The sequence below is a fragment of the Lissotriton vulgaris genome, chromosome 3_1 (genome assembly GCF_964263255.1).
Source record: "Lissotriton vulgaris chromosome 3_1, aLisVul1.2, whole genome shotgun sequence".
In the NCBI taxonomy this organism is placed as follows: Eukaryota; Metazoa; Chordata; class Amphibia; order Caudata; family Salamandridae; genus Lissotriton; species Lissotriton vulgaris.
In genome coordinates this window covers 1,245,707,045-1,245,734,854 of record NC_141689.1, presented here as the reverse complement: position 1 = coordinate 1,245,734,854, position 27,810 = coordinate 1,245,707,045, and the positions used below count along the sequence as shown (strand labels likewise).

Sequence of the window (27,810 nt, the reverse complement as noted above, 5' to 3'; positions counted from 1 at the left end):
CTAAGATAACAGCAACAGCAGGCCTTAATCTAGCTCCATCTCTTAAAAGAGATCAGCAACAGAGTCCTTTTCTAGTCTAATTCTTCCCTTTGTGCTGTGCTGAGCTGGTGTGCTGAGCTGGTGTACAGAGCTCTGCAGGTGCACACAGCTTTACTGAAGTTAAAGGTACATTTATATTATTGGCTTCACAGTCCACCCCATATCCAAGAACTAAGTTAGTTGGTGCCAGACCAATTGCCCATTCATTGTGTTACATTTCTAAATTTATAGTGAACCATCAAGTACATGTGCATATTCTTTTGTCCACACTGCAGTCCTATAGTAATTTGGAATCCAATATTTCAGTGTCTCTGAATCTGTGGTGACATCAAATATCCTTTAATATTTGTAGATATGAATTCGCTCAAGAAGGCCTCAGCTAACTAGAGGTGTTTACTAAGGCAGCAGCTCACCTTGCTGAGATGAACAAAGGATACACAGTAAATGTATGGAGACTACCCATTATCTCCAATGAGAGCCAAAATCCTCTTCCTTTCTCTAAGAGTCGTTTCTCAGAGGCTGACTTGCTGAGTCTTACTCAGACTGCAGAGGTATTCAACAAGCTTTTTTTCTGCTCCTACATAGTATTTGTTAAACTAACACAAACACACAATAGTTTGATCTATATTGGCTTGTGCTGCAAAGGGGAGTTGGGGGGGGGCCGGGGGGGGGGGGGGTAGAGGGAACAAAGCGAGGGATTCACCACCAAAGTCTACAACTACACCAACTCACATGGACCAGTAGGTATTGGACCACAATGTTTTATATACACACAAATACTTGCTCCCTGGATTCTTAGATGAATAAGGCACTCTAGCCAAACAGACTGCAATGATTTTTATGAGGGAGGGCAGGTAAGCAGCCTACACAATGTAATGTAATGTAATGGAGTTTTATAAAGCGCACTTCTGCCCTGAGGCCTCGTAGCGCTTAAGTTACAGGAAAAGGACTCTTTCCTGCAAGCTGCTCTAACCTAATCCCCCTCCACAAGAGCACTGAAAACAAATCTGTTCAAGGAAAACTGAGGCCCATAAAGAGACTATCGGGACCCGCAGCCCCGAATTATGGACTGGCCCTTCCATTCAATATAGCTCCCCCTCCCCCCAAATTCTCAATAATTCGAATTTTGAATGGAAGCTCCAAACGTATGCTCCCTTGCCTTGTGCCTGATGATTAACTGTTTCCACCCCACTGCTACCTTTTAAGCAAAGCGGCTTTGAAAACATAACAACATGTTATAAATAAACACATAAATAAATAGACAGCTTCCACTAATAACAAGGTCTAATTATGGTCTGGACACGGTGACAGTAGTCACTGATGTTTAAAGGACATGCAACCACCATCTCTAGCAGCTACATTCCCTACCATGGAGGGACATAGAATAATATTTAATGATACATCTCAGGACACTTGAGACAGTATTTCTTTAAGGAGGAGAACACACGGGGTTTGGTGGAAATGATTAAATCAGGAGCATGATGGCTCAGGAGTTGTAGCAGAGGTGCTTCTGACCTTACAATAGCTATGTTATTCATATTTTAATAGTTCAGTACACGAGTTGTAATCAAAGGTCAATCTAATTAAGTGCTATTCAAAGAGAAAATAGGAGAATGATCCTGCACTACTAGGTATAACTCTATTTCTGGCTGTTAATTAAGGTTTCTTGTTTTGCCTGAGAAGAAGGCAGAGTTTCTTAGGTTTTTCTCCGTATACTATATACATATATATAGATATTGGGCCACTTTTTGACTTTCGATATGGGCAAGAAATAGAACAAAGCCTATATATTATTAATAGGAGTAAATAGGTACCTGTCCTTGGGCCTTCATATTAGGCAAAGTATCCAATCGATGCTGGGGCATCTACATTGTTCCATTTTCCGCCATCCCTCTGACCACTATCAACCCTTATTTCTTTGCAGTAGGGAGCCTTCGATGATGCCAAACCATTATATTAATTACTGTACACTTAGGCAATCAATCATCTTTCCAGTCAGCCACTATGGGGGCTCAAGTATTATTCCTGGACGCAGAGACGCTTTGTGATACATCACAAAGCTTCACATCCTTCATCCAAACTGTGCAGAAAAGCATACCATTGGCTGGTAAAATCGTTCACATTTTTGTTTTTCTCAGTTTAAGGGATTAAGGTCATGTAAATGTTCAATGCCTTTACTTTACACATCTATGCAATGTTTACTGACCTGCTGGACTGCTGCTGCATTCCATTCTGGAGCGCTCCCCGGGATCCACTGAATAGGTTTCGCATTCGTCTTTAATGCAGAATGAAGTAATTGCTGTGGTAAGCATAGGTCATAAAATAATATAAAATAGAGAAAACCACAGTATTAACCAGCAAGAATTGTCACAGAAGATTCGAGAATGCAAGCAACAGGTAAGAAGAGAAAAAGAGAAATAGGTTCTTTGGAAATGATTTCAGTTGATACTTTGTTTCCTCCTTTTGTAGTAAAAAAGAGTCATACTATTCTCTAAGAAGTTCTTTCATGCTTTCACAGTGCCAGCGAGTGGCACTTTTCTTCACCCATGATCCCTTGATGTTGCATTGGTGTCATGCTGAGGGGTGAAAACACCCAAAAGAATAAACATTTCCTTCCCTCCAGGTATTCCAGGGATCAGGCAGGGGAAGCAGGTGATTTTCTTTTTCCTGCAGCGGAACCACCAAATCCATTTTAACTAATATTACCAAGCAGCTGTAACATTCTCTTCTAATGGATAGTTTTTCATATGCAAATTAGCTTCCCTTGAAAGATTTCCTTAGCAATGTGTAATGAATTTCAGTTCATGGACATCGCTTAATAATACTGAAACATACTACTTCAGGATATGCTGGACGATAGGTTTTCCAAACAAATTCTCTCCCTTGCATGCAAATATAGGTACTAGCAATAGTATGCAGAGCAAATAAAGTGACCAACTTAAATATATCTTTCTTGTAAAGAAAACCACTGAAGAAAGTCAGTTAAGACAGATCGCTAATAAAACACATAATGATGCTTTCAGATGTAGTTGTTTTAGCTGCCCCATAGCGCTCAGTAATACAACTGAAAATCAACTAACGTATGTCAGTTCTGTCTATGGAATACCTCCACTATGCAATGAACCGCTCTTTACTAATTCCATAGTCATCACATCTCAAAATATAATATTAACAAGTTATCTTTGAAAGCAGCCTGCATTTCCTTCCCCTTAAAGAGATGAAGTGGCTGGAAGAAAGCTGATAGCTGCAGGAGCTGATTTAGAAGAAAGTCTGTTACAGCTTCAGGTATGAATGAAAATGTCGCCATTTACATAACCTCATTTTTGGATAGTAAAGTTACTTACCTTCAGTAATGACAGTCCTGGTAAGCACACAACTTTCCGTCAGATTCTTCACTTAATGAGTACTCTATCCCAGTCTTTAGACTAGTCCAAAACAAATTGGCCCAGAAATGGATCTCCAGTGCCTCCAAGTGGTTCCACATGGCTTCAGCCATAACTCTACCTCCGGACATGATGACACCAAAATACATCAGGCGCCAAGTAGCATGCTGATGTCAGTTCCTGACAATCATTTTAAACTCCATAATAAATATATAGAGGAACTGAGAGAGCCACAGCATCGACAAATATAGCATATATGGTTTGCATACCATGGGATCTTTTTTTTTAATGCTTTTTATTTTATATTTGTTTCATGGAACAATAAAGTGAAGTGAGGGAAACAAATACTCAAACACAGCAAAGCATCACAGTACCTTATGACATCTGGATCTAGGATTATATATATACTGTTGAGTTGATACATTACACATTCTGACATTGCACCATCTCACACTGATCCCGTCCTCAGGAATCCATCTTTTAACTATGACCTCAGACAGGCCAAAGTATTTTTGACACACATTTGCAAGTCCATACCTGGAACTTCCAAGTGCATCTCTTCTTTTCATAAACTATTGTCTCCACCAACATACATTGGTCCACTCGGGCACTCCACTTAGACTTTTTGTGATATACCTAATTACTCTATTCCTTTGCGATACTCCAATCTGGAAAACGGGAACAGAGCATGAGTATATTCCTAGTTAGGACAGCATCATTGTGGATGTCCACTAGGGGTGGGTGGTAAACTCCGTTCTGGCAGTGGAGTTCTGTCCACCCTGCGCTTCACCTGGAGCGCAGAGTTCCAGAAAGACTCCGCGAACGGCTACATGGCAGAGTTTTTCACACATACAACTTGCCAACATTAGGTTGACGAGTGAGAAAAATTGCGAGCTAGGATGAGTACCAGCGCAATTTCTCCATGTAGGTGGTTGCTACAGTTCGTGTTCAGAATGCTGCCACTCGAGCAGAAAGTCTACTCGAGCAGCAGAAAGAAGCAGGGCCTTATGGCGCAGGACGTCATGCCGTTTTGTGCAGAATTTACAGCACGGAACAAGCTCCCGGCACAAAAAATTAGCTGGGGCAGCGTGATGTGATGAAATTCAGCCAGTGACGGAACTCCACAGAATCTCGCTGAGATTTTATGTAACTACACGGAATTCCGCAGAGTAAAACTCCATAAGTTCTGCCCACCCCTAGTGTCCACAGTAATTCATTATGTTGACAATGGGAACCTGGCATCCAAAACAGAGGATATGTGTCCACAGTTTCAGTCCAGTATATCTGTATAGTACTTCAACCGTAGATTGTGGACCTGATATACAAACTGGATTTTGTAGTGCATAAAGTAGTACTACAGTAGTACTACTTACTTACTACAAAATGCAATGCATAAACCTACAAGTGTAAATCTCCACATCCACCTCTCTCATCTTTTCTATGGGGAAATCCTCACACATGTAAGTTTACTACTTAGGGGTCGATTACGATTTCGTTAGGAAGGCCTCCAGACAGGTTCCGGAACGTGCAAATCCGATTTGGAGCCTATGTTTCCGACCGAATTGTCCCCTGTTCCGAATGACCAAGTACGATGCAAAGATCTCGTCTGCGTCGACCAAATCGTTTCCAAACTCGATCCTGCCCGTCCGACTCGTTAGGAGCCGAATCATGCTGCGCAATGGAGCCGCATTCCGAACAAGCGAGTATGATGCACGATTCGGACAGCTGTATCAACTCAGTCTCATCAAGATGAAACAGCTGTCGGAATCGGACTTTGGGGAACAGGGCAGGCCTCCCTTGACCCAGAGCCCTTCGGATCAGGCGTGTGGGATGCCCATGGGTCCCCCTGATCTAACCATGCACAGTGTGGCGGGCAGCTTGGGGTGCCCGCAACAGGGTGTTCGCTTTTCCCCTCCCACCCACCTCTTTTTTGCTATGGGAGCCTGTGTACACGTCGGTATACAGGCTCCCATAGAGTTCAATAGGAGTCAGAGCACACCAAGTCCGTCAGCATACAGCTGCATCGTACTCGGATGGTTGGACTCGCACAACGCGATTCGCTAGGAAAGCCAAGGAACCAAGCAGAAAGGGTAGAAAAGGGGGCATACTGCTTATTCAATTTGGGGGGTGGAGGGAGGAGAAAGGAGGCATTTAGGAAGGGGTTAAGGAGGGTTTAGGGAAGAAAGCACACCCACCCACAAAAAAGTAAGCCCATTCCTATTCAAAAACTGTACTACTAAGTTACTACAGCCAAAAAGGACACAAAACAGTAGTACGTGTACTCCAGTTCAGGAATAAGTTCGACACCACACATGGCCAACAACTGGTACTGCAACAGTCTTCCATAGACAATAATAGAGGTAGAGACTTAAAATAAACTCAATAGAAACAAATGCTACATTAAATACATTAAATACAATTATTTAAACTCGCTAACAATATCAATACATTTAATTTGAGGGTAAAAGAAATGGTAAAATATTATTTTTTACTTTTAATAGCATTCTTTAAATAAAAAAATGAATAGAACATTAGTTTGTATTAAAATATGTGTAAATTACTTTTAATTAACTTTATACATCACTTTTAATGTCATGTATACAAAATAATTGCATTTTCTTTAAAAATTAAGTTGATAATGCTGTACCACTTGTTTTATTTTGTTCTGCATTTAATATAAATATATATAACATGAATTTACATTAAAATCTAACATAAACATATATATGTTTTAAGTTTAATAAAGCCTTTTACTTTTCCCTGTACTTTACCACAGGGAGATCTCTGCCCCCGGGACAGAGATAGCCTTGGGATAAATGTTAGGGAACATTTTTAAAAGGCTGCTGGGGCCAGAGCTCAGGGAGACAGGTGTTGGGATTGGAGACACTGCAGTTACCAAGCCCGCAGGAGTGGACCCCCTTGGGAAGAGCCCAGAGGATGGCCGAGCAGTACCCAAAACATTCAGCATTACTTGTTGAAAGCCCTCGACCTGGATGGGGATGGCTGAAGGAGCAGGGAACTCAAGTTGCTCATTTTTCAGATGCCAGGGGTTGGAGCACATTGAGGAAGAGTCCAGGGTTTGGGAACTATGTTGAGACTCAGAATCGTGCTGGAAACGTGCCTGCTTCCTGAAGGAAAAAAGATTTGTTCCCTTCCCATGATGCGTTCTATGTTTTTGAAGGAGGATCTCTTAGGAAAATGCTCCTTAGAAAGGTGACCTACATTTAGGAAAGGAAGTTCACTTGGGAGCCTCAGTGCAGGCTACAGTTGAAAATAGATTGGCTTCCTGCTCCATGATGGCCTTCAGGTGCATAGAGGCACAAGAGTCATAGGCCGCAGCATTTTGCCATGACCCCAGCTTCGTCATGGGGGTTCGAAAGAGACCTCTTTGTGCTGCATTGTCGGCAATGATTAAAGCCTGAACTCCTTTCGAGGAGTCATTTCACCTAGTTGCTGTTGAATAGCTGAGGAATTTGTCAGTGAGATACTAAGGGAGAGTTTGGGACCATGTTGATGAGGGTCGAAAAACCAGGAACTGAAGTTTCGTTACTGGAGTACCGTTTGGCAGACCAGCCTGAAGTCAGAAAGAAGAAGTAGTCATAAAGTGAGGAATCTGTAGAAAAAAATTATGAATCAGAGGAAGTCAGTTTACCAAGCCGTTTACACAATCTGCCTTCTTACCAAAGTTATTGGCACCAAAAAACTGCATTAAAAGATGGACATTTCAAATCCTAGATACACAGCAGCTCAAGCTTAGAAACCATCAGATGATCCAGGAGCTTTTTAGATCTCATTGATATGCCCTCGAGTTAAATGGAGGATTGCTATTCACAAAACCTTTGAGGAAAAGTGATACTAATAAAACCTTGAAGAATAAAGACATGTCTAACTTACTCATTAATATAGAAGAGGGACTAAAGGTGCACTAGAGCAGCAATGTTAATTATACACTAGCTTATCAGGTCTGGTCATGCAACATTGGGTACAAGTGATGCTTCACAGCACAATGACAGTGTGTACAATGTGTCTGATACCCCAGTTTGACAACAGGTCTGTATCATGATGGGCTTTGCTTGAGAAGCCCAGAGCAGAGCTCTGCGCCTGTCGTGCGTAAAATGAATTAATTTAACCTAACATTTCTCTGAGTTAGTGCTTTATTTTCAGATAGTAAAGCTCAGAAACAGCGAACAGGGTTGACCTCTTTTTGTTTCTGAGCTGCGCTGTGTGAAAATAAAGCACCAACTCAGAGAAATATAGCGTTATGTGAACTCGTTTTATGCCCTGCAAGCCCAGAATACAGGCCCTCTGCTCTGTGATGTGTCAGAAAAGCCCATCATGATACAGTCCATGGTCTTTCCTCAGAGATAATGTATGCATCTATGAATAGATACTGTTAGCAGCAAGCAGGTTTTGAGACATTTGATAAACTCAGACTGTTTCATTCAAAGTTCTTCTTAGCAGGTAGTGGGAAATGACCACAATAATCATAATCACCATTTATTAAAATTGCATATGGTTTTAATAAAACTGTATCAATAAATAAATTTCACCCACTTATAAAACATAATCTATACAAAAGATCTCCCACACCTGACTCTTGGCCAGCCTTGCCACAGACCTCAGGGAGTATGCACCACTCAACTGCATTGGGGCAGCTCCCCTTTGGAAGGCAACGGTGCTGCATTCCTGCCCCAGCTTTCTTGTTGCACCCCTGGAAGGTGTACACTCAGGTCTCCACAAACATGCCCTGCTCCTAGTTTGCAGCCTCCTTGTGTGCAAGACACACTGTATGAGCATACAAACAACTGGGACGGCCACTTTCACTGCATCTGAGGGCTCACACCAAACATGGCTCTTAAAAAGTCTAAGGAGTAATACATTTGAATGGGCACTTTTCAGAGAAAAATCTTGCAACTTTCTTCATATTTGTTTGGTCCATGTTGGAGGAATAGTTAGCACAGCAGTGGGCTGATTAGTTTTACAGTAAGTCTTGAAATATTAGGATGGCGAATATGAAATTGTTCTTAAAAATGTAAGAAAATAAAAAATACTTGGATCCCTTTTTTTGGCAGTGATTGTAATTTGGTTTTTTTTGGTTTTCCAATTAATCACCATTGGATAATGTCATTGACTTTGATAACCAGAAAACAGTTTAAATAAATGGATCTTATTCCTACTTTCAACTATATGTCTGTGATCTACGTACTGTAAGACAATTCTGCTGCATATATGAACATGCTTTACCTTGAACTGTGAGCTCAAGTATAATGATATGAAACTAATTCCCCTTGCCAGGAGGCACATGGAACAGAGATGATGAAAATATATCATACCGATTTACAATATTTGCACTGCACATTTTTGCCTACGATTTAATAGAATTTCCTTCTTTCACAAAACTTACCAAACCCTAAAGGGTATGCCACAGAAAGCTATAGATTTTCAGGTGGACTCCCTACTCTATAGTCTAAACATATTCTTGTCAGTGTGGAGACAATTTACATAGGTAAATATTAGATTTGTGCATTTAATATTTTACCCCTGGAGGTAAGCCTTCTCACCCCTGAAAATATAGGCTGTTTAGGCCACTCTCATTTTCACTGTGCATAATTCTACATTCTTTTGTTACTAAGGTTAAGTGTGCAAATTGAATGTGAATACCCAAATGCCAATATTTGTGATTATATAGAGTAATAACTTTAGGGGGTTTTCACCACATCAATGGCTACACCACTGCCACTCCTATGGGAACACCCGTTTTTATATCCTAAACATATTTTTGATGTAGCCAATGCAGTGTGAAAACGACGGTGTTGTGGTTTAGAGAGTTTTGGGGAATGTCATAAATCATGTATGAATATTGGCAGGTGTGAGTGGAAGATGTAAGGGCATTGTGGAGTGCAAAATGTTACCAACATAGTTCCAAAAAGGTTGTATACTTGGGCATTCATAGATAATATGAGTTGTGTCACAACCAGAATTGGAGCATCCCCAATAATTAGTATGTGAAAGTAGGCCAGCTTCATGCAATTTGACTGGCGACCAATGCCAATCATGGAGTATTTTAAATAAACTAAATGTAAGCCTTGCTTCACGGGTCACTTTATGCAGATTCTCCAACAGCTGTTCCCATTCATTAGCTGTATAAAAGTTTGATAAACTGGACTGTTATATTGAAGGTGAAGATTATGAGAGAGGGATTGTGAAAAGAGGTGAAACGTGAAGGTTTTATAAAGACTGGAAGTCCCCCATATATTTAAATAGGATATTATTGGTGAGATTTGAAGCGACCAAGGGGGCGATCCCAAATGTTTCTTCAAACACTGTTGGAGTTAAAGATATTTCAAAGAGTGTTAGGTGGGAAGATTAAATTCCTCTCTTAGTTATGAGAATGATTTGAAATCGCCATTATGAAGAGTTTTCCACAAAGGCCAGGATAGAGTTTGACCATTAATATGTATACTTAAATTATTCCATAGGGGAGCCTTGCTTTGGAAACGCAGGTTTGAATCTAATAAACGATTGACCCTTTGTCAGTATGTATGCATAGCTGATAATATCGGGTATTTGGGGTCAAAACGACTAGCACTGCTTCAGTATAAAAGAGAAAGACCTGAATCTGTGGCTAAAAGGTGGCGTTCTCTATGAGCCCATTGCAGAGTATCTTTGATCCCTGGTAACAAATAAGATACTTGAGACATTTTCAATCGATGAGAGGCCCATTCCTCCATATAGTTGGTGAGCTTTCAGTTTTGTCATGGCAAGGCTTAGCCAAACACCATATTAAGGATTTAATCTTGAAGTCTATTGAACGAAGAGTGGATAAAGGGATCTGGAGGGTAAGCATGCCCAACATGTATATGAAACGCGGAAGAGTGACCATTTTAATAGCTTGGACTTTACCCCAAAGAGAAAGCCCTAAACCCTTCCGTTTGTCAAAATCTCGTTGCATTTGAGAAATCAGAGGATTTAAATTGTCTATAACCATGCCTTCCAAACCTTTATTGACTAGAACTCCTAGGTACTTAAGGCGTGAAGACTGCCAATGGAAAGGGAAACTGTATATAGTGCTTTTGTAGTACCATCAGAGATGGGTAATGCCTCACTCTTGTCCCAATTAATTTTATAACCTGAAAAGGAAGAGAAGTTATTGATAATTTGAAGGAGAGATGGAATAGAACGGGGAAGGCTTGTAAGGATATCATCTGCATATAAGTACATTTTAGAATTTCCTATTGGGAGGGGTATACCTGCGATTTCATCGGCTTGGCTAATTGTAGCAGCTAGTGGTTCCTTAGTTAAGAGGAAAAGGAGGGGGGGATCTAGGGCATCCTTGACGTGTTCCTCTCCGAATCGGAAATGTGTCAAATAAAAAAACACCAGAATTTACTTGAGCGGATGGATTGTCATATAATAAGCGTACCTTGGTTATGATCACCCAACCCAAATCATTCCATTACTGTAAAAAGCTAGTCCCATTCAATGCGATCAAATGCTTTTTCTGCATCAAGTGAAAGAGCAAATGTATGAAGGTGTTTAGCAGACCATAGTGTATGGGCTAATGTACGACTATGAATCCGAGAGGCGCATCCTTGGACAAAGCCTACTTGAGTGTGGTGTATCAGGGAAGGTAAGACTTTACGAAGGCGAGATGCCAGGATGCTGGCCAATATTTTAATATCACTACTGCATAGCAAGGGATCTTTACCAGGCTTGGGTAGCACAGTGTTGAGTTCTTTGTTAGACAGTGGCCCCAATGAAGATACATTACCTGCTTCTTGGAATGCAGCATGTAATGTATCAATAACATTGTGTCCTGCCCATCTATAGCATTCAGCAGGGAATCCATCTTCCCCATGAGCTTTGTGGTAAGGTAGGTTAGTAATGGCTTGGGAAATCTCATCTTTACTAATTTCACCTTCAAGGAGAGCTCTACCATCATCAGAGAGATGAGGAAGATCCACCTTTGTAAGAAAAGTAGACATCTTAACCAAATCTATCTGAGTACCTGGGGTGTAGAGAGATTAGTAAAAAGAGGCAAATTAATTTACAATATCTTGAGGTCTCTTAAGCATATCAACCTGTGATGTTCGAATAGCCGGAATGGGCAGAGCTGCTTCTCTTTTGAGCAATTGTGCAGCCAACAGTCTCCCTGCCTTTTCCCCCGGCTCGAAATGTCGTCCTTCATTCTCTGCAGAGCGTATTCAGCTGTAGATGTGAAAAGACCATTTAATGTCATACTTGCTTGCTTTAGTGATTTACGACTCTGCAAGGTTGGGGTTAGTGTGTACAGGCGAGAGTAGGATTGAATGTTGTGTTCCAGTTCTTTTTGCCGTGCAGCATTCTGTTTATTAACAAGTGCTGCATCACGCATTACTGACCCCTGATAGTGGTTTAGCTGCAGCCCAAATAGTCCTGTTGGAGATCACAGAAACCTGGTTAGCGGAAAAATAGTCTTGAAGATGTGATTGTAGCTGAGATTTACCTTTGGGGGTCCTGTGTCGATGTATGTTCATGCTTAAGCCCTGGCCGAGAGAGTCCTACTTCCAGGGAGGGATAAGAGGACAGAGGAGTGGTCAGATAAAGCTGCTTCCAAAATGCGAGATTCCGTGACCAATTGAACAACTTCTGTTATGTCAAAAAGTAGTCCAAGTGGGAGAATGTGCCATGGGTGGGACAGAAGGTGTATTCCTTGTCTGTTGGATGACTAAGACACCAGTGGTCAACTTATCTGTTATCCGATATTACGTCATCTAATAGAGCTCTATCTGCAGCATTCCCCTTGTCTAATGGACCTGTTTTGACTAGAATTGGATCTCCTGCCAAATTTCAGTCCCCACCAATGAGGTACTGTGAGGCATCTATCTCTGTTAATAAACGGTTCAACTGGAAGAAGAATTATTTTTTGGTCCGTGTCGGAGTGTAGACTGATCCCACACAAATGTAATCATCTCAAATACGCAATTTAGCAAACGCATAACGACCATCAGAATCTGACCATATTTTAGAGACCTTGACTGGAAGTGACTTGCGAATAAGGATTGCAACTCCACATTTGCGAATAGGTCCAGCGTCTGTGGATTCACCCCTCCAAATATTACTATGAAAGAACTTCCCCATTCATTCTCTGCATAGTTTATCAGATTCTAGCATATCTAAATGGGTTTCTTGTAGTAAGGCCACATCTACGTGTTTGCATTAGAGATAAGAAAGCACTTTTTTTCTTTTAATGTAATGGGTGAGACCATGGACATTCCATGTAACTGAGCATAGAGGATGGGTGTTCGTCATGCTGGAGAAATGTCAAAGGTAGAAAATAGTAATACAGTACACAGTGTCCTGTTCGAGGTTAAGAGAATAGGAGATTAGAAAGAGGTACCCTGGCTCACCACACAAACATCAAAGTTTAGGTATGTAGGCAATCTAGGTGAATAGAATAACGTAAACGATGTAGTACTTTTTTTTAGAAGGAAGGAATAAAGGAAGGAGAGAGGAGGTTAGAATATAAGATGAACTTAAAATGAAAAGAGAGAGTATTTATGGAACAATACTAGAGGTTCAAAACTTGTGACCACAGGTCTGGGCTCACTGGAGCACCACCGGGGGAGGACGTCATAAGAAAAATGACGTAATAGGGCAGGGATGTAAAAAAAAAAAAAGTGAAATAGATATGTCCCAGAAGGTAATAATGGGAGTGTGCACTAATGATTAGATGAAAAATAAAAACAGAAAATGGTGTGAAGTGCGTTAAGATGAAAGCCTATGATAACACATTGGTCAGATTTAGAAATACAAAGAAAGATAACATATAGGCGATTAAAGATAAGAATAGTTAATATTATGACGCACTGATGGCTGAGGTCGGGTTGCGGGTGGGCGTAGTACGAAGAGTGGGGTCGAATCCTATGGAGAATTGTGGGGATAATAGAGCATGGCAGAACTATGCCCTGTAAGAAATGGCTAGATCTTGTGGAATTGATGCTCATGATGTTGTACTTGTGGAGGGTGGGAGGGGGGAGTGCCTTGTGTGAGAGGGGTCACCCATTTGTGACTTGTCAGTGGTGCTACTGTTGGTTGAAAATGCTAATAAAAATGTTTTTTTTTAAAAGAAGAAGAATAGAAAATATTAGAAACATTAGGTATGTCACATTAAGGAAAGAGAGAGAAAATGTTCATGAGCTAAACTGAAGGAATATATATTATGCACATAAATAAGTATGAACTAATATAGGAAGTGGATTAAAAGTGCCGAATATCAGTCTTTATAGGTGAAACATTAGAAATATAAAATCGAATATTTAAATAAATATAGCATAGGGCGGCTTATAAGGATATAATATAACATATGATATTAAGAGTAACAGATGAAAGTCTTAAGGAGATAAAACAGTAGAAATGTAAAATAGAAAAATACAATCTACTAGAGCATACTGACAAAAACTTGAACATCAGTTTCCTGTGGTGTCATGCAATTTGTTCATAGTATTTATATTAATGAAAATTACCCTAAAACTTATCTGAGGCCTACTGCTAACTAACATTATAAATAATAAATAAAAGAATAAAAATTAAGATAATATACTGCAGCCTAGAATAATATAATGTAGTATAACATATTGAGAGTAGCAGGCAGAAATCATGAATACATTATAAATACAGAATTGCATCAATATAAAATAGAGTGATATAATCTACTAAGGCATATCGAACAGGACTTGAACATCATTTCATAAGAGAGCATGCAAGTTTGTCATAGTAGTTATACTTATGAGGAAGAGCCAGAAACTAGTGTGAGGCCTTCTATTAGCTGTAGCTGCAAGTAGGTTCAGCAGATTGATCAAGAAAACGTTGAGTCTGCATCTGAGGTGGATTTAAGAGGGGACCTAGATTTGTCTCTTTGTGGCTCTTGTGTAAAAGTAGAAACAGACTGCAGAGCTGAATTTTTGTCTTCTTGAGAACGATTAGTTCTTTCCAAGTCTCTGCCACAGTGTCTGGATTTGCTAGGATTTCGTCTTCTGTTATCCGGTAACTGTTGAGAGAAGGGAGAGGTTGATTGAATTTGATCTTGTTGCGGATGCTGTACTTGCCTGTCTTGGAGTTTTATACAGTTTAGGAATTTCTGTAGGTCTTTGGGTCATAAAAATCTTTAGACTCTCCGTTGCTGGTGATGCGAAAACATGCAGGTTCATATAGTCCATATTTGATATCTAGTTGTCGGAGTTGAGGTCCCATGGAGAGAAATACTTTTCGCCATGCATTTGTTTCCTTAGAGAAACCAGCTGCCATGTGGACGAGATGACCATCAAACGAAAAGGAGCCTTGCGAACGAGCTGCAGCCAGTAATTGTCTTGTTTGTTCATGTTGGAGGAAACGGGCAATAAGCGGTTTCGGGCGTGCTGCAGGGTCTTTACATGGGGGACCGATTCAGTGAGCTTGTTGGATTTCTAAAGGTGGAGTAAAAGAAATGCCAGTCAATTTTGGGAGAATGTCGCAAAAAAATGCTCTGGTATTTTGGCCTTCAATATTTTCCAGAAACCCAAAGAAGCAGAAGTTGTTTCTTCTGCTACGGTCTTCTAAAGCAACGGTTTTATTATGCAGAAATATGAGATCTTGGTCTCTACTTTGGAATGAATCAAGGCGATTCTCCATCATCAGTATTCAAGAGTCAAGTCCTTCAACCCTAGTAAGAAAACCTGCAATGTCTGCCCTAATTGACTTGGTCTCTGCAGCCAAAGATGTTTTGGTGGCATCCATACCTTCCAATCAACGGCTGCCCCAGAAATTTCATGTAGTGTGCGTTCCATGGTCATCCACTGGTATGTGTTCAGTGGTAGGAGGTGAAACCTGAGGTGAGCTAGTTGCAGAGGAGGTACCACCTTTCATGGGCATGGTTGGATTGTTTGAGAACTTCTGTAAAGAGAAGTTGTTTAGGGGCTTATTTCCGTGTTTATTAGCAGACATTTGACTTTTGCTTTTGATAAGCACTCTGAGGTAATGCAAAGGTGATGTTCCGTGGGTTAAAGTGATTATAAACAGTCGTTTGTATGCCCTTGTGATAGATTTGGTAGACTTGATGTTAGGGTTGATGTGATAAAATAGATGCCCAAAGCGAAAGAAGGCTTTATTGTAGAGATTTACTAATGGTTCTCTAACTGAATTAATTAAAGTGATATTCTTTCGTTTACGTTTGTAAAAGGCTGATGCAAATCCCTGTAAAGATTGTTGGTAGCAGCCAATTGTGAAGAGAATTAGGAAGTCCTGTTTATAAAAGATAGCTGAGCAGGTGAAGAAGGCCCTGGTAAGGACAGTGCAGCATGTATCTACACAACCATTGTATGCGTGGATTAGTAGTTCACTACTATCATTGATAGCCTAGTCTCAATTCATCCTGACAGTCAGGTGTATAAACGAAGAAAAGGTTTCATGAGGGAAACTGCTAGGCTTTTAAAGTTTGCCCACCTCAGAAATAAGTAATGTCAGAAGAATTGCATATTTACTGAGGAGTAAATGAATAAATGATTAAGTAAAGCATTGCTTACCTCTTTCTGAAGTCCCAAGCACTGGATTAAATCATGGTATCAATTCAATAAAAGCGTAGGACTGACTAAGGGGAAGGAGGTAGTAAGTAAGTAAGTAAGGAAACTGAATGAGCGGTCGGTGATATTCCTATCAGGTGCTCACATGTGGTAAATTAATTGCGGCTGGGAGAGTGCTGTGGAAATGGTGACAATACAAAGCTTCAATTTCCAGAGGGAGCGTGAGAGTGGAAAAGGAAGATTATTAATTACTTATATCATTGCTTGCCTCGTCCCGCAGTCCCAAACGTTATATTACATCATGTGCACTGTATGAGGAAAAGTGTGGGACTTTCAAAGAAGTGAGGCAAGTTTAAAATTGGCATATGTTGAAGATTCGCCCGCTTTTAAAACAATGCTGAGGAGAAATCGGTAGCTTGGGACTCCACTTCCCAAGCTGCGTGTCAACAAGAGGAGCAGCTTCAGAGGTATCAGGAGACGCGGCCTCAGCAGATACAAGAAGTGCTGTCTTAACGATGACAGGAGGTGCGGCCTCGGCAGAGAGAAGAGGTGTGGCCTTGGGGGTTATGGGAGGCACGGCCTCAGCAATGGCAAGAGTTGCAGCTTTGAAGTTAGGAGGCGGTGCGGCCCCGACAGCAAGAGAGGCGTAGCTCAGGCGATGACAGGAGGCACGGCCTCAGTTGTGCAAGGGGTGAAGACTTAGTGGTGAGAAGATGCGCGTCCTTGCCAGACGTGGTATGCGAGGAGCGGGAGGCAGATCGAGGCATTCGCGGACTCCTCCCTAATGCTGAACTCTGGCAATTCTTCACCGCTGTCCGCCAGAAAAGCTGGTCAAACTTCCCTGTGTCTCTTCAAATTGCGTTTGGGGGAGAAAAAGAAGCCCTGCAGATGCAGGTAAGAGAGTTGTCATTGTCAGGGGTCCATCCCGCAGCGGAGCTCGCACTTCAGGCGGCATCTTCCTGCGTGGCCAGATCACACCCCATAACAATATACTTTCAACAGAGAAAAATCTTGATTATGGATGGATTGCCAGGGGTCAAAAGTGGGATTAAGGTCAAAAGTGGGATTTAGGGTAAAAAAGGCATTGATATCCTTATTCTGTAATTCAAGACTTGGGAATTGCACCACTTAAATCCAAAGAATATTTCATAAATCTAGCCTGGAATAAAAACTTACTTGAAAAGAATCAATAATACTCATTGTGATAATTTGAGATAAGATTGATATCTTATCTTATATGTCAAGTAGGTCACAGTTCAAATCCATGCATTGCATTTGTTTCTTGCCAAGTAAGGGTCACTTGCTGTACAGTACTGTCAATGTATGTACTCTGGAGAACCTTGGGCTTACTGTGTAGTGGACTTTCATCATACTTTGAAGGACTGTATTGCTTTGAAAGATGTTCAGATTTACCTGAGTTGAGGTTGGTGCTGCTTTCACAATACTGATCAAGCTGGATTATGCCTTGCTCGTCTTTTCTCAAAACAACGTCATCAGTGTGAAATGGCAATCCTGAGATCAAGCGAAGAAACTGTTACATATTTAATTAAAAGAAATATTCACAAGTATTAAATATGGTAAAATCCTATTTTAGGACCAATCCTTCTTTGTGATAAAAGCCAGAATGTGACACAATTTTGAGGTTCAATCCACAAAACCTGTATTCCCCCAACAGTTGAAATTTGCTTATGTGGGGTTACTCCCACATTTGGAACAATTTCTGAACTTTTGGGCATTGTCAAAGAATTCCAGGAGTACGCAAAGAAATCTACGACAGTCACAGATGTCCTTAAGTACTCCAATGCAAAAACATTTCTGCAAGCAGAATTGTTACAGTTACACTACTATGCATGTGGAAATGGAATACAAATGTGTATTTACACAGAATACATTTTTTCTTTGTTCATGGAGAAAGTATATTTCCCTTTAGAGAAACCCACTTTCCTTATATCACTATCAATTTTGGAAGTGTGTACGCCCTGCTTGCCACTGGAAACCACATACTCCTGCCCTTGCCAGTAGTAAGTCTGAGTGTATTTCAAAGGAGAGAAACTAACTTCAAGCCATTGGTCATAACCCACAAAATTATGTGTTTAAGGTTATTTACTAACTTTTCCAGCTGGAACTCCATAGGAATATTCACAACACTTCTCTAATCCAGAACTGGAGAAAAAAGAAAATCCACTTCCTTGCAAAATCCTCTATTGCTAAATTAGATTTGTGATGATAAATGCTGCCTTTCCTTCGGACTATGGGAACCGGGAATGTGACTTTACCCTTGCAATGTTTTAGCACACCCAAGTTGAAAACAGGGGCACACATCCTTTATAGACTGGTACCCTCTGAAAGTTAAATAGAGACCGGACATATTCACAAGGTATTTTCTCTACAAAGTTCAGTTTAGGAGCACAAAATGAGTACATTACTAACGTTCAACGCCTCTTCTGGGCTGCAGAACCAGGATGGTGTGAGTTTCATGTTGGTAATGAGCACTTACTACTGTGAAAAATCCTCAGCAATATTGGAATGCATTTGCAAGTTTAGGGTTAGAGGTACTTTTGATAGGGGCAACATACAAATGCATAAACTCAGAAATGTGTGCACATTCAAATGACTGTGTGTATATAGATTTTCATATGATGTAGATCTTGCTGCAGTGCAATGGGATGCATCATAAGGAGGGAGGGTTTTGGAAGACAAGAAAATATTGTGTACATCAAGTTGGATATTCATCTTTGAACTACAGAACTGCATTATATTCCACATGGAATATATGGCTTAAATTCTATTTTACATATTTACATTTTAGGAACATAAAGATTAGGGGTTTTGCCCAGGATACCATGATTTTCAGCCAACTGCTGAGGCTAGGATTCGAACCCATGTCCCCAAATGCTAAAATTCAGTAATTTAGCCACTAGACCATATCTTTTCTTCTTGTATAGAATCTCACATTATAAAACCCAGCAAATGTGCTTCTGGTACAGGCAGCAGCAAGTCACTGTCCATGGTGTGAACATGGAGGAAACACACATATTTAATAAGGAGAAGGGGGACTCTAAATCTGAATGGTCAAGTTTTAGAAACAGTTGATAATTTTTCCTATCTGGGGGTGGTGATAGATTCAAATCTAACATGGAAGGCACAAATTGAGAAAAATAAGGTGTCCTATGCCCATAACCTCAAGCCAGTTATCAGCAAACTTAATGCCAGTACTAGTAAATGTGTGACCCCCGCGCTTGAGCTTTTTAAATATAAAATTCAATCTGCTGCCCTTTATGGGGCTGAGATATGGGGACCTTGGGCAAGGGATAGTTTCCAAGGTCTGGACAATAAATTTATGAGATCAATTGTAAGGGTACCCACTAGTACACCGCTGATTCCTCTTCAATTTGATTTGAACCTTAAGAGAACTGACAACCATGTAATCATTAGACCACTAATGTTCTGGGTAAGGATATGGTCTACTCCAGAACTGATTGATTATAGGAAAGGTCTCCAGGAGATATTGGGTCTAGATTCTCTTCATTCTGTTTTATGGCTCAGACACATTAAAAAATGGTTTTCAATCCTGGGCTTGTCTCAGCTATGGGAGAGTCCGGAAAATCAACCGCACTATGCAAAATCCATGGTGAAACGAGCCTTCTGGTCCTTCATAACTAATCAGTTAGTAAATGAAAATAGAATCGGGTCTCTAACCCAAAGGTTTTTAAGCTTTAAAGATGAACCCTCTTTTGAGGTTTTTCTAGATGAGATAGAGCCTCCCCTTGCGAAGTCCCTATTTTTGAAGTTCAGCTACGGGAATCTTATGCTAAATTCTAATCTGGAACGTTGGTCCAAGGGAAAACCGGAATGGCCAAACGTCACACAGGGGAAGTGTTCAATGTGCTTAGGTTCTTGCACGGAGGATGAGGTCCATATACTGTTTACTTGCCAAGCATACATCAAAGCAAGAAAAAGGTGGATCAAACCCTTGTGTACCCTTTTAGGAACAAGATCTTGTATTATGGCATATAGAATTATTAAAACCAATACTTCCCAATCCATTGTATTTAGCATTAGTAGATTTCTTTATTCTGTGTATATTGCTCGTAGGAAGTCTGGCCAATTACTTTGAGCAGTTAAATCAAGACAATAACTGAGATGAAGCTTTGGTGTCTTTGTTAATGTTTTTATGAGGATGTTTATAATGAACTTTGTACTTATAGATATAGTCTTTTTAACCCTTTTTAGACTTGTATGTGTAAATTGATATGATCCTGTGTTTTTTTTATGTATGTATCTTTTATGGCCAAGGCGGCCGAAATAAAGAAATAAATATATAAAAAATATAATAAGGAGAAGGAGATGGAGATTCAGGAAAAGGTTTTTCCCTAACCCCTGTGGAGAAAAACATATACAAGTGTGAAAACCTATGAGGTAAAGAAAATCCACAAAGGGAACTATTATGCACTGGAGTACTCCAGAAATTTCTGTTGTAGATTTCTTGAAGTCTTCAATATTGTGGACTCTAGGAAGACATTTGATTGTGTCGAATGGGGTTACGTCGTTGCTGTTCTTGCCAACATGGACTTCGGCCCACAAATCACGTCCTTGTTTATCATATGCATGCCTGGTAAACAAGTTACTTAACATCAGTAACATTCTTTCTGGGAGATCTAACTGCAGATTCCTCACCTTTAAACTAACCCTCGGGTAAAAGACAGGATCCAGATGCTTTTCACAGCAATACCCCAGCATTGTGTGGCTCCACACTGACTTAGTTTCATCCTGGGAGTGATGGAGCAGAGCTGTATATATGCCACAGCTGCACGTTGAAATCGGTTTCTTTCTTAACTCTGTCAATGCCCTAAGACGTACAGTCCAAAGCCTAATCGGAGGTAGCAATGTGTAGATATTTATATTGGGGCCTTTTTAGATGAGAAAAGAGACCATTCTGCATGATGAGGACATGGAAAAGAAAGCCACCAGAAAGAGTGTTACCAAAGGAAAGTAACTTATTCTTCTGATGGATACTTTTAACCAAGATTTCTCACCTTCAGAATAGATAACAAAGCTGTACCTATTATCTATTATTATTACCTGTATCTATTATTTGTGATTCCTTATCAGGGGGTGGTGCTTCATCTGATGTTTGAGAGTTTGCCCTTTTTCTAACATTTGAAATGACTAAGGACTCTAAGGGTAGCTATCCCTTAATGTAGGCAGGATCTGCTGGAGCAGGCCTGTACTTTTTCTCTATCCTTGGGTTTATGATTCTAGCTCTTATTGGATCTTTAAACACTTCTGGGGCATGCTTACTGACCCCTTTATTCATGGGGAGTATTTTAACAGATTTTTGGGATTGTTCAAAAGTATCTAATACAAAATCTTCTTCTGCCTCATCTGAGTGCACTGTGACATTATGATAGATTTATTTTTATTTTTTTTATTTTATTTTATGGCAGCCCTATTGATTAGATATCCAAAACCAATATTGTCTTCTGGAGGAGAAGGTTTGGATGGATATGTATGTGGGTGAGGAATATCTGGCACATCTGTGGGTTTGGATACTCCCAGTCTGGTGCATAGGGAAAAGGCTCATCTGGGTCTCCCCCTATGCTAAACTCATCATCATTCTGAGGAGGTGTATGTGGTGAAGAATGAGGAGGAGAATTTTGAGGTGAAATGTCTGACAGAGGAGGAGGTGAAGGAGAAGGTACAGGAGAAGGAGGGTGCAGAGGAGATCTGGCAGGCACTGCAGGTGCAGGTGCTGAATCTGCTTCCCTCTTCCTGTATGGTGTAGTGGAAAAGTGTCCTGTTTGTGGATCAATGTAGATCCTTTTTTGTAGAAGAACTGGTTGAAAAAGCTCCTCTTCTTGAGGAACCACTTTCGGCGCCGATTTGTTCGGTTCCGGACATGGTTGTTGCTTGTCTTTAGCCGTAGGAGCTGTTGTAGGGTCCTTTGGCGTAGCTTTTGGCACCAAAGGTATTGTTTTTGGAGTCAAAACCTGTTCTGAGGGCTTGTGAGCATCGGAATCGAAGTGAAGTAGTGTGGCTCACTGGTTAGAGGCGGCAGACCCGAGAGCAGAGGACGGCCCGGGACAAGGGTTCGATTCCCGACGCGGCAGGTTTCTGGACCAGGGTCAGCGGACTCGATAATTCTCTCGCCTTGGTGCCCACTCTGATCAACGATCACACTCGGGCACTAGCTTGCATCATCTTCACTAACGGCCCCACCAGACCGCCGGGGATGCCTGGTCTCACCCTGGAGATCCCCATTAAGGGTCCATCTCTCAGGGAAGCCAGGAAGGGTTTCGCAGCGGTCGAAGCGCGGAGGTACCCCTTCGGGAGTGATTCCAGCGCTATATAAGCACATAATTAATTAATTAATCAGGTTTTGTTGGTTTCGGTACTGAAGATATCGGCTTTGGAGTCGAAGCTGTTTTTGTCGGCTTCGAAGCGTTTGAAGCAGGCTTAATTGCTTTCGGAGCCGTATGGTCTTTAGAAGTCGACGGTTTCGTATTGTGTTTTGGAACCAGGACTTCTTTTGGTTTCAGTGCTGAGGGAGGTGGTGGTATCGGCATGTGCGGTTTGCTCGGTATGGAGCTACGGGAACACTTGAGGATTTTCTTCAGAGCCGGGCTCGAGGGCTTCCAAAGTATTTTTTTTTTGTCGCGACTGGGCCCTGGAGGCGGAGTGTTGACCTTTGCCTTCAAACTATTTGGGTCTGAGGAAGGGGCAGTGGTACTCACGCGTTGACCCGAAGGTATGGAGTCATCGGAGTTGTCTGCCTCGGATACGATTAGGAGATCGTCTGAATCTTCCTCTGGGCCGGATGGTTCTTCATCGAAGATATCCACTGCGAGGCCGATCTCTGCATATCGTGTCGACGGGCCCTCCGATCTCGAATGGTCTACTTGGATCGAAATGATGCGCAGGCTGTACAACTCGACTCGTCGTGTTCTGGCAATAAGCACAGGTTACAGACCTCGTGATGGTCACTGTGTGGAAATTTTGCTCCGCACTTGGGGCATCTTTTGAATGGCGTCCTTTCCATGAGTTGTAGGCCTCACGGCTTGTATAGGCCCAACGGCCCGCGTCGACGACCGGAATCGAGCTGGTGATGCCGAGTCGATGTTTTTCGATATCTAAAGTTGTTTATAAAAGTAATTGTTTATGCGTCAAAACTACTATTAAGGTAGAGTTCGAACAGGAGCGGAAAAGTTACATCTGAACGCAGTGGCGAAAAAAAACAATCTGAAGATGGAGTCGATGCCCATTCGCACTATTGTCCAAGGGAGGAGTCACCTATCTCGTGACTACAAGGACTTCTTCAAAGAAGACAAACAACATGCAATCAGCCAAGCCCAACACCAAGTGGCGATCTAATGCTCAGTGTGAGATCTGCAGCTCATTTGCCTTGAACACAAAGTTGCTGATTTCAGTTACTGAGATAGACCAGAATTGGCCATGCCTTGATTAGTTAATACAAATCACAAATACCTTTAGGAAAGGTTTGGTAAACAACCACAGGGAAGGATGCATGCAATGCTAGTAAGTTGCTCTGAATCAGAAAGGTGCTCACCTGTGCAATCATTTCTTTCCCTTCTCGGATATGTATGAGAATTCTTTGGTCTTTGGTTTTCATTAGTATTCATCCTAAATGCCAAAGTCTGCCTTCCACTGTTATCACCTGTTAGATAGAGACACATATATATATATATATATATATATAGTACACTCACATATTACATTTCAAATCCTCATACTTCATTGGGAGTCCTTCCCGCTTCTTTTACATGGATAGACATATGAACATAAGGAAGAGGACAGATTGTGGCACATACACCCTTCAGCACACTGTTCTCACTCAAACAGTTAAAACAGTTGCTGTCACAGTGTCCTTTCATCCAAAGTTTCACGCATGAGAGAGTGAGAGATATGATAACCGTTGAACAGCCTCCGTATTTATACCCTATCTCACATAGAGTGTGAAAGTTATTAGGGAACTAAGTTACTGGCCCCCTAGAAAGTCAAAGGTTTTAAAAGATGTTGGAACAAAAACATAATCCGCAAAATGATGATAATTATTATTTTTTTTTTATTTTATAGCGTGAACTAGACTTAAAACACATCGGGTATCAGAGCGCTTTACATGAGCACTAGTTTCATTACAGATGGACACAATCTTTTTTTTTGGTAGGCACTGGAGATTAAGTGATTGCCCAGAATCAGAGGATGTTGATCGTCGTTGCCGAGACTCGAACCCGGTTCCCCAGCTTCGAGGTCGACCGCTCTAGCCGTAAGGTTACATCCTTTTCTGATCTTAGTTGGTAAATACTGTGATGATGGACTTAACCTTTCATGGGAGTTCAATATAAATCTTGTCTGAATAACTGCAGGGATCAAGATACACTAAAAATACCTCAGGGTGAACCCAAAGGTTATCTCTTTTATTTGGTGGGTACCCTAGTTATCTTTAAGAAATAGTTAAGGGATGCCGTTCAAAAAGAATGCCGAACATCCACTGTTATTTTGCCTACATGTTTCAGCCTTTTTCGGTACCCAGTTAGGTCAGTGGCCTTTGTCAAGACTGGAAAAGTCCCTACCTACAATGCACTCAAAGTCATGCATACATATGGCACAGAGGCATAGGCTTTTGTACCTCTTTTACTGGTAAAAATTGATACAACCTAACTTGGCTTTAGGATCTCTTCCTGGTTGTGAAGAGGAGACACTTCCCTGTTGTCACATGCTCTTCAAGGGAAAAGTGCAGCAGGATTACCTATTTGGTCCTCATTCCATGCTCCAAGGCATTGTAGGTATGGATATTCAGCAGAATGAGTTCTTTATTAAGACTACAACATCCAAAGGTTGACATCTATGCAGTAGAAGCACTGACTGCCCACTATATGATTACTGCTGCTTGACAGGGCAGCAAAGCTCAAAGAACACCATCAGAATCCACTGTAGGAACAATAAGATGAAGAATCATTTACTAAAACTTGAATAACTAAACTTAAATATAAAAAATGACATAGTACAGTGCATAATTAAATGTGCTGCTATAGCTGCATTTACTTTGCTGAATAGCTCTGGCTAATTAGAATACTATAAGTGGAAACTCAGACCAGGGGACCTATTCTTTGGTACATCAAAGTCAGTATCATTAAGTTCACAGAGCACAGATAATTCCAGCAAATGTAGGCATCCAGAACTAGGAGTAATTATCTATTTTTGAAATTAAATAGAGTGGATTTGATATAATTCATGCTCACAGTCCAGGCTTAATCCAGCTCACGACTCAATAACTTCAGGGAAATAACAAATCATTCTTGCCCACCATTTCAGGTGAATAATATTGAATGAGCCTTCTGGAAAGAAGATGAGTTTCAGTTTTTCAAGTTGTTCTGTAAGAGAATTCCACATCTGGCCTTCCAGAAGTAGATCTGAATGTGGCCAGTACTTAAAAAAATAAATCTTTATTTAAAATGTTTCAAGACAGTTAAATATAAATCCAATCAATCACTAACCTTGCACAACAGTACTAACATGACTGCATATCTGTTTGGTGCCCGATATCAGTGTATAGTAAATATCCAATAAACAGTTCATTTTTCTATGCAACGATATGAAACATAACCTGTAAACAATATCAACATAGGTTCTTGTGTACAATGTAACATATACTCAAGAGCATAAGGCACTAGTCAACTTTGAGAATTCTTCAAGTGTACATTATTGGGAGGTATTAACAATGCCATTTTATGGGGGGCGTGGCCAACCGCCGAGAAAAAAGCCCATGTAGCAGAGCGGCTCCGGCCAGACGCGCCCATTCAACTTAAAATCCGTACAGTAATCCACATGGAGAACTGGAAAATGGCTGAATAACCACACCGGAACATGAAAGGAGTAACCTATGTCAAAAATCATAGGTAACGGGGGAGGAGAAGCGGAGATCGGCCTGACTTCACACAACCCGGGCATCGCTGCGTTGCCTGCAAGAGGAGGAGGGGTGCCGTGGTAATCGAGGCAGTGTGGAATTCCGTATGGCGGCGACTGACGTTGCCTGCATCCTGGAGTCGGCCCCAGCTGCGACCTGTCTAGGAGCGATCCGGACAACCGGGTAGTAACCTGACCCGTGCGCAGATCCAGGAGGGGTGCCGTGCTAATTGCGCCGGCGTTCAGTGTCGGACGGCCGCAATTGACGTGGCCTGCATCCTGGAGACGGCCCCGGCTGCGACCTGACTTGGAGCGATCCGGACAGCCAGGTAGTATCCTGAGTACCGTGCTCAGATTCAGCGGGGGGGGACAAGTCCTAAAGGTGACCGCGGCGTGGTATAGAGACCACAGGGCGCGGCTGCGGCAGGTGAAAAATACTTCAACAACCGCTTCCCTTGAACATCTGCAAGCAACGAGCCCTGTGCGACCGAGTCCTCCGCAGCCATAGTTGGGCGCAGCTACCCCCTGAAGGAACCTTGAGCCGCGAGGGTGCATTGGTGGTCCCTAGATATGAAGGTACCGGTGCAGGGTGAAAACTGAGGAGAGCAGTGGCCCAGCGCAACTTGGATGCCAGCCTGATCCTCAAAGCGACCACCGACCAACCACTGCCACACTGCCCCTAATATCTCCAAGTAGCATATTGTCAGTTGGGACTGACTTCATTTTCCAAATCTCTGCAACACTTTATCTTGGCACATCACCACAGGGGATTGAGGGGGTAGGATTTTGGTGCTGTGTAGGCGCACTCTATACTGCGAAGTTTCCTGAGATAGGCGCCTGATGTACTGGGCAATCGACGAAAGCCCAGAGGTGGTGGTGGGTCAATGGAGGTCTGCACACTCTGTAAATTAACTGTGCTAACCACGACACCACATAGGAGCTGTGAGAATGGCCAGGCCGTGGGTCAACCGACAAACCAGAAGTAACCCAGTAGCAGAGACAATTGACATATTTTGGATGAACTGCAGGGGGTAGTGTGCAGTGTGTTTCCCCTACTACAGATGCAAAAACCCTTGCAGGGCCCGACATGGCTGGAGGGAGAAGTGGTAAAGCGGCCATGGAGGAGAAGCTGGAGAAATATGCCTGGCAAAAGGAATCGGGACCGAAAGAGAAAGCCAGGGAAGACCTACCAGATAAATTGTAGGCGACTGAGGGCTCGCTAGACCTGACCCTGCAAGATATAATGACCGCCATCACAATTGTAAGAACGTCGCTTGAAAGTAAAATTGATTCAGTTTCCAGTGAGTTTTGTCTAATTCAGGCCAATATGCGAAACATTAACACTAGAATTAAAGAAGTGGAATCAGCCACCAGCTCCCTAGCCAAAGACACTACAACGCTAAACAGGCAAATGGCTGACTTGCAAGCTTGTAATGAGAAAATGGCCAAACAACTAGATGATTTTGAAGGAAGGGCAAGACGAAATAACATACGAATTCTCGGAGTGCCGGAGAGTGCAGAGGGGCCGGCGATGGACCCGTTTGTTGAAGGACTGATTACTACCCACTTGCAGCCTGCCAAGCTATCAAAGTTCTTCACAGTTGAACGGGAGGTAGTCTCAAACCTGGAGCACCTCCAAGACCAATTGTGGTGAGGATTTTCAACTAAAAAGACAGGGATATAATTTTACAGACGGCCCAGATTGTGCCTCCTGTTGCTCAAGGTCCAGCACCAACATCGTAGTTTTCTCAAGATACAGAAGGCCATGCACAAATGGGGACTTAAATACGCAATGCTCTTCCCAGCCAAATTGCGTGTGGAAGTGGAAGGAAAAACATGGTTCTTCGCTACCCCTGATGAAGCTTGGGACTGGTTCTTTGGATGGCGAACTGTGGGAAAAGGAATCCTCAAAGTCAACGGGACAGACT

The 27,810-nt window shown here is 41.7% G+C and overlaps 1 protein-coding gene across 2 annotated transcripts in view; it reads right to left on the bottom strand.

Moving 5' to 3' along the window:
* LOC147727734 (uncharacterized) overlaps positions 1-27,810 on the bottom strand; it is a 199,320-nt gene that overhangs the window by 12,847 nt on the left and 158,663 nt on the right. For both annotated transcript variants that reach the window (XM_086961733.1, XM_086961732.1), the window contains 3 exons: positions 23,526-23,633; positions 17,372-17,470; positions 2,246-2,338 (listed from right to left, as the gene is read on the bottom strand). In XM_086961733.1, the coding sequence (XP_086817859.1) occupies positions 2,246-2,338; positions 17,372-17,470; positions 23,526-23,633 (300 nt within the window). The remainder of the gene's footprint in view (positions 1-2,245; positions 2,339-17,371; positions 17,471-23,525; positions 23,634-27,810) is intronic.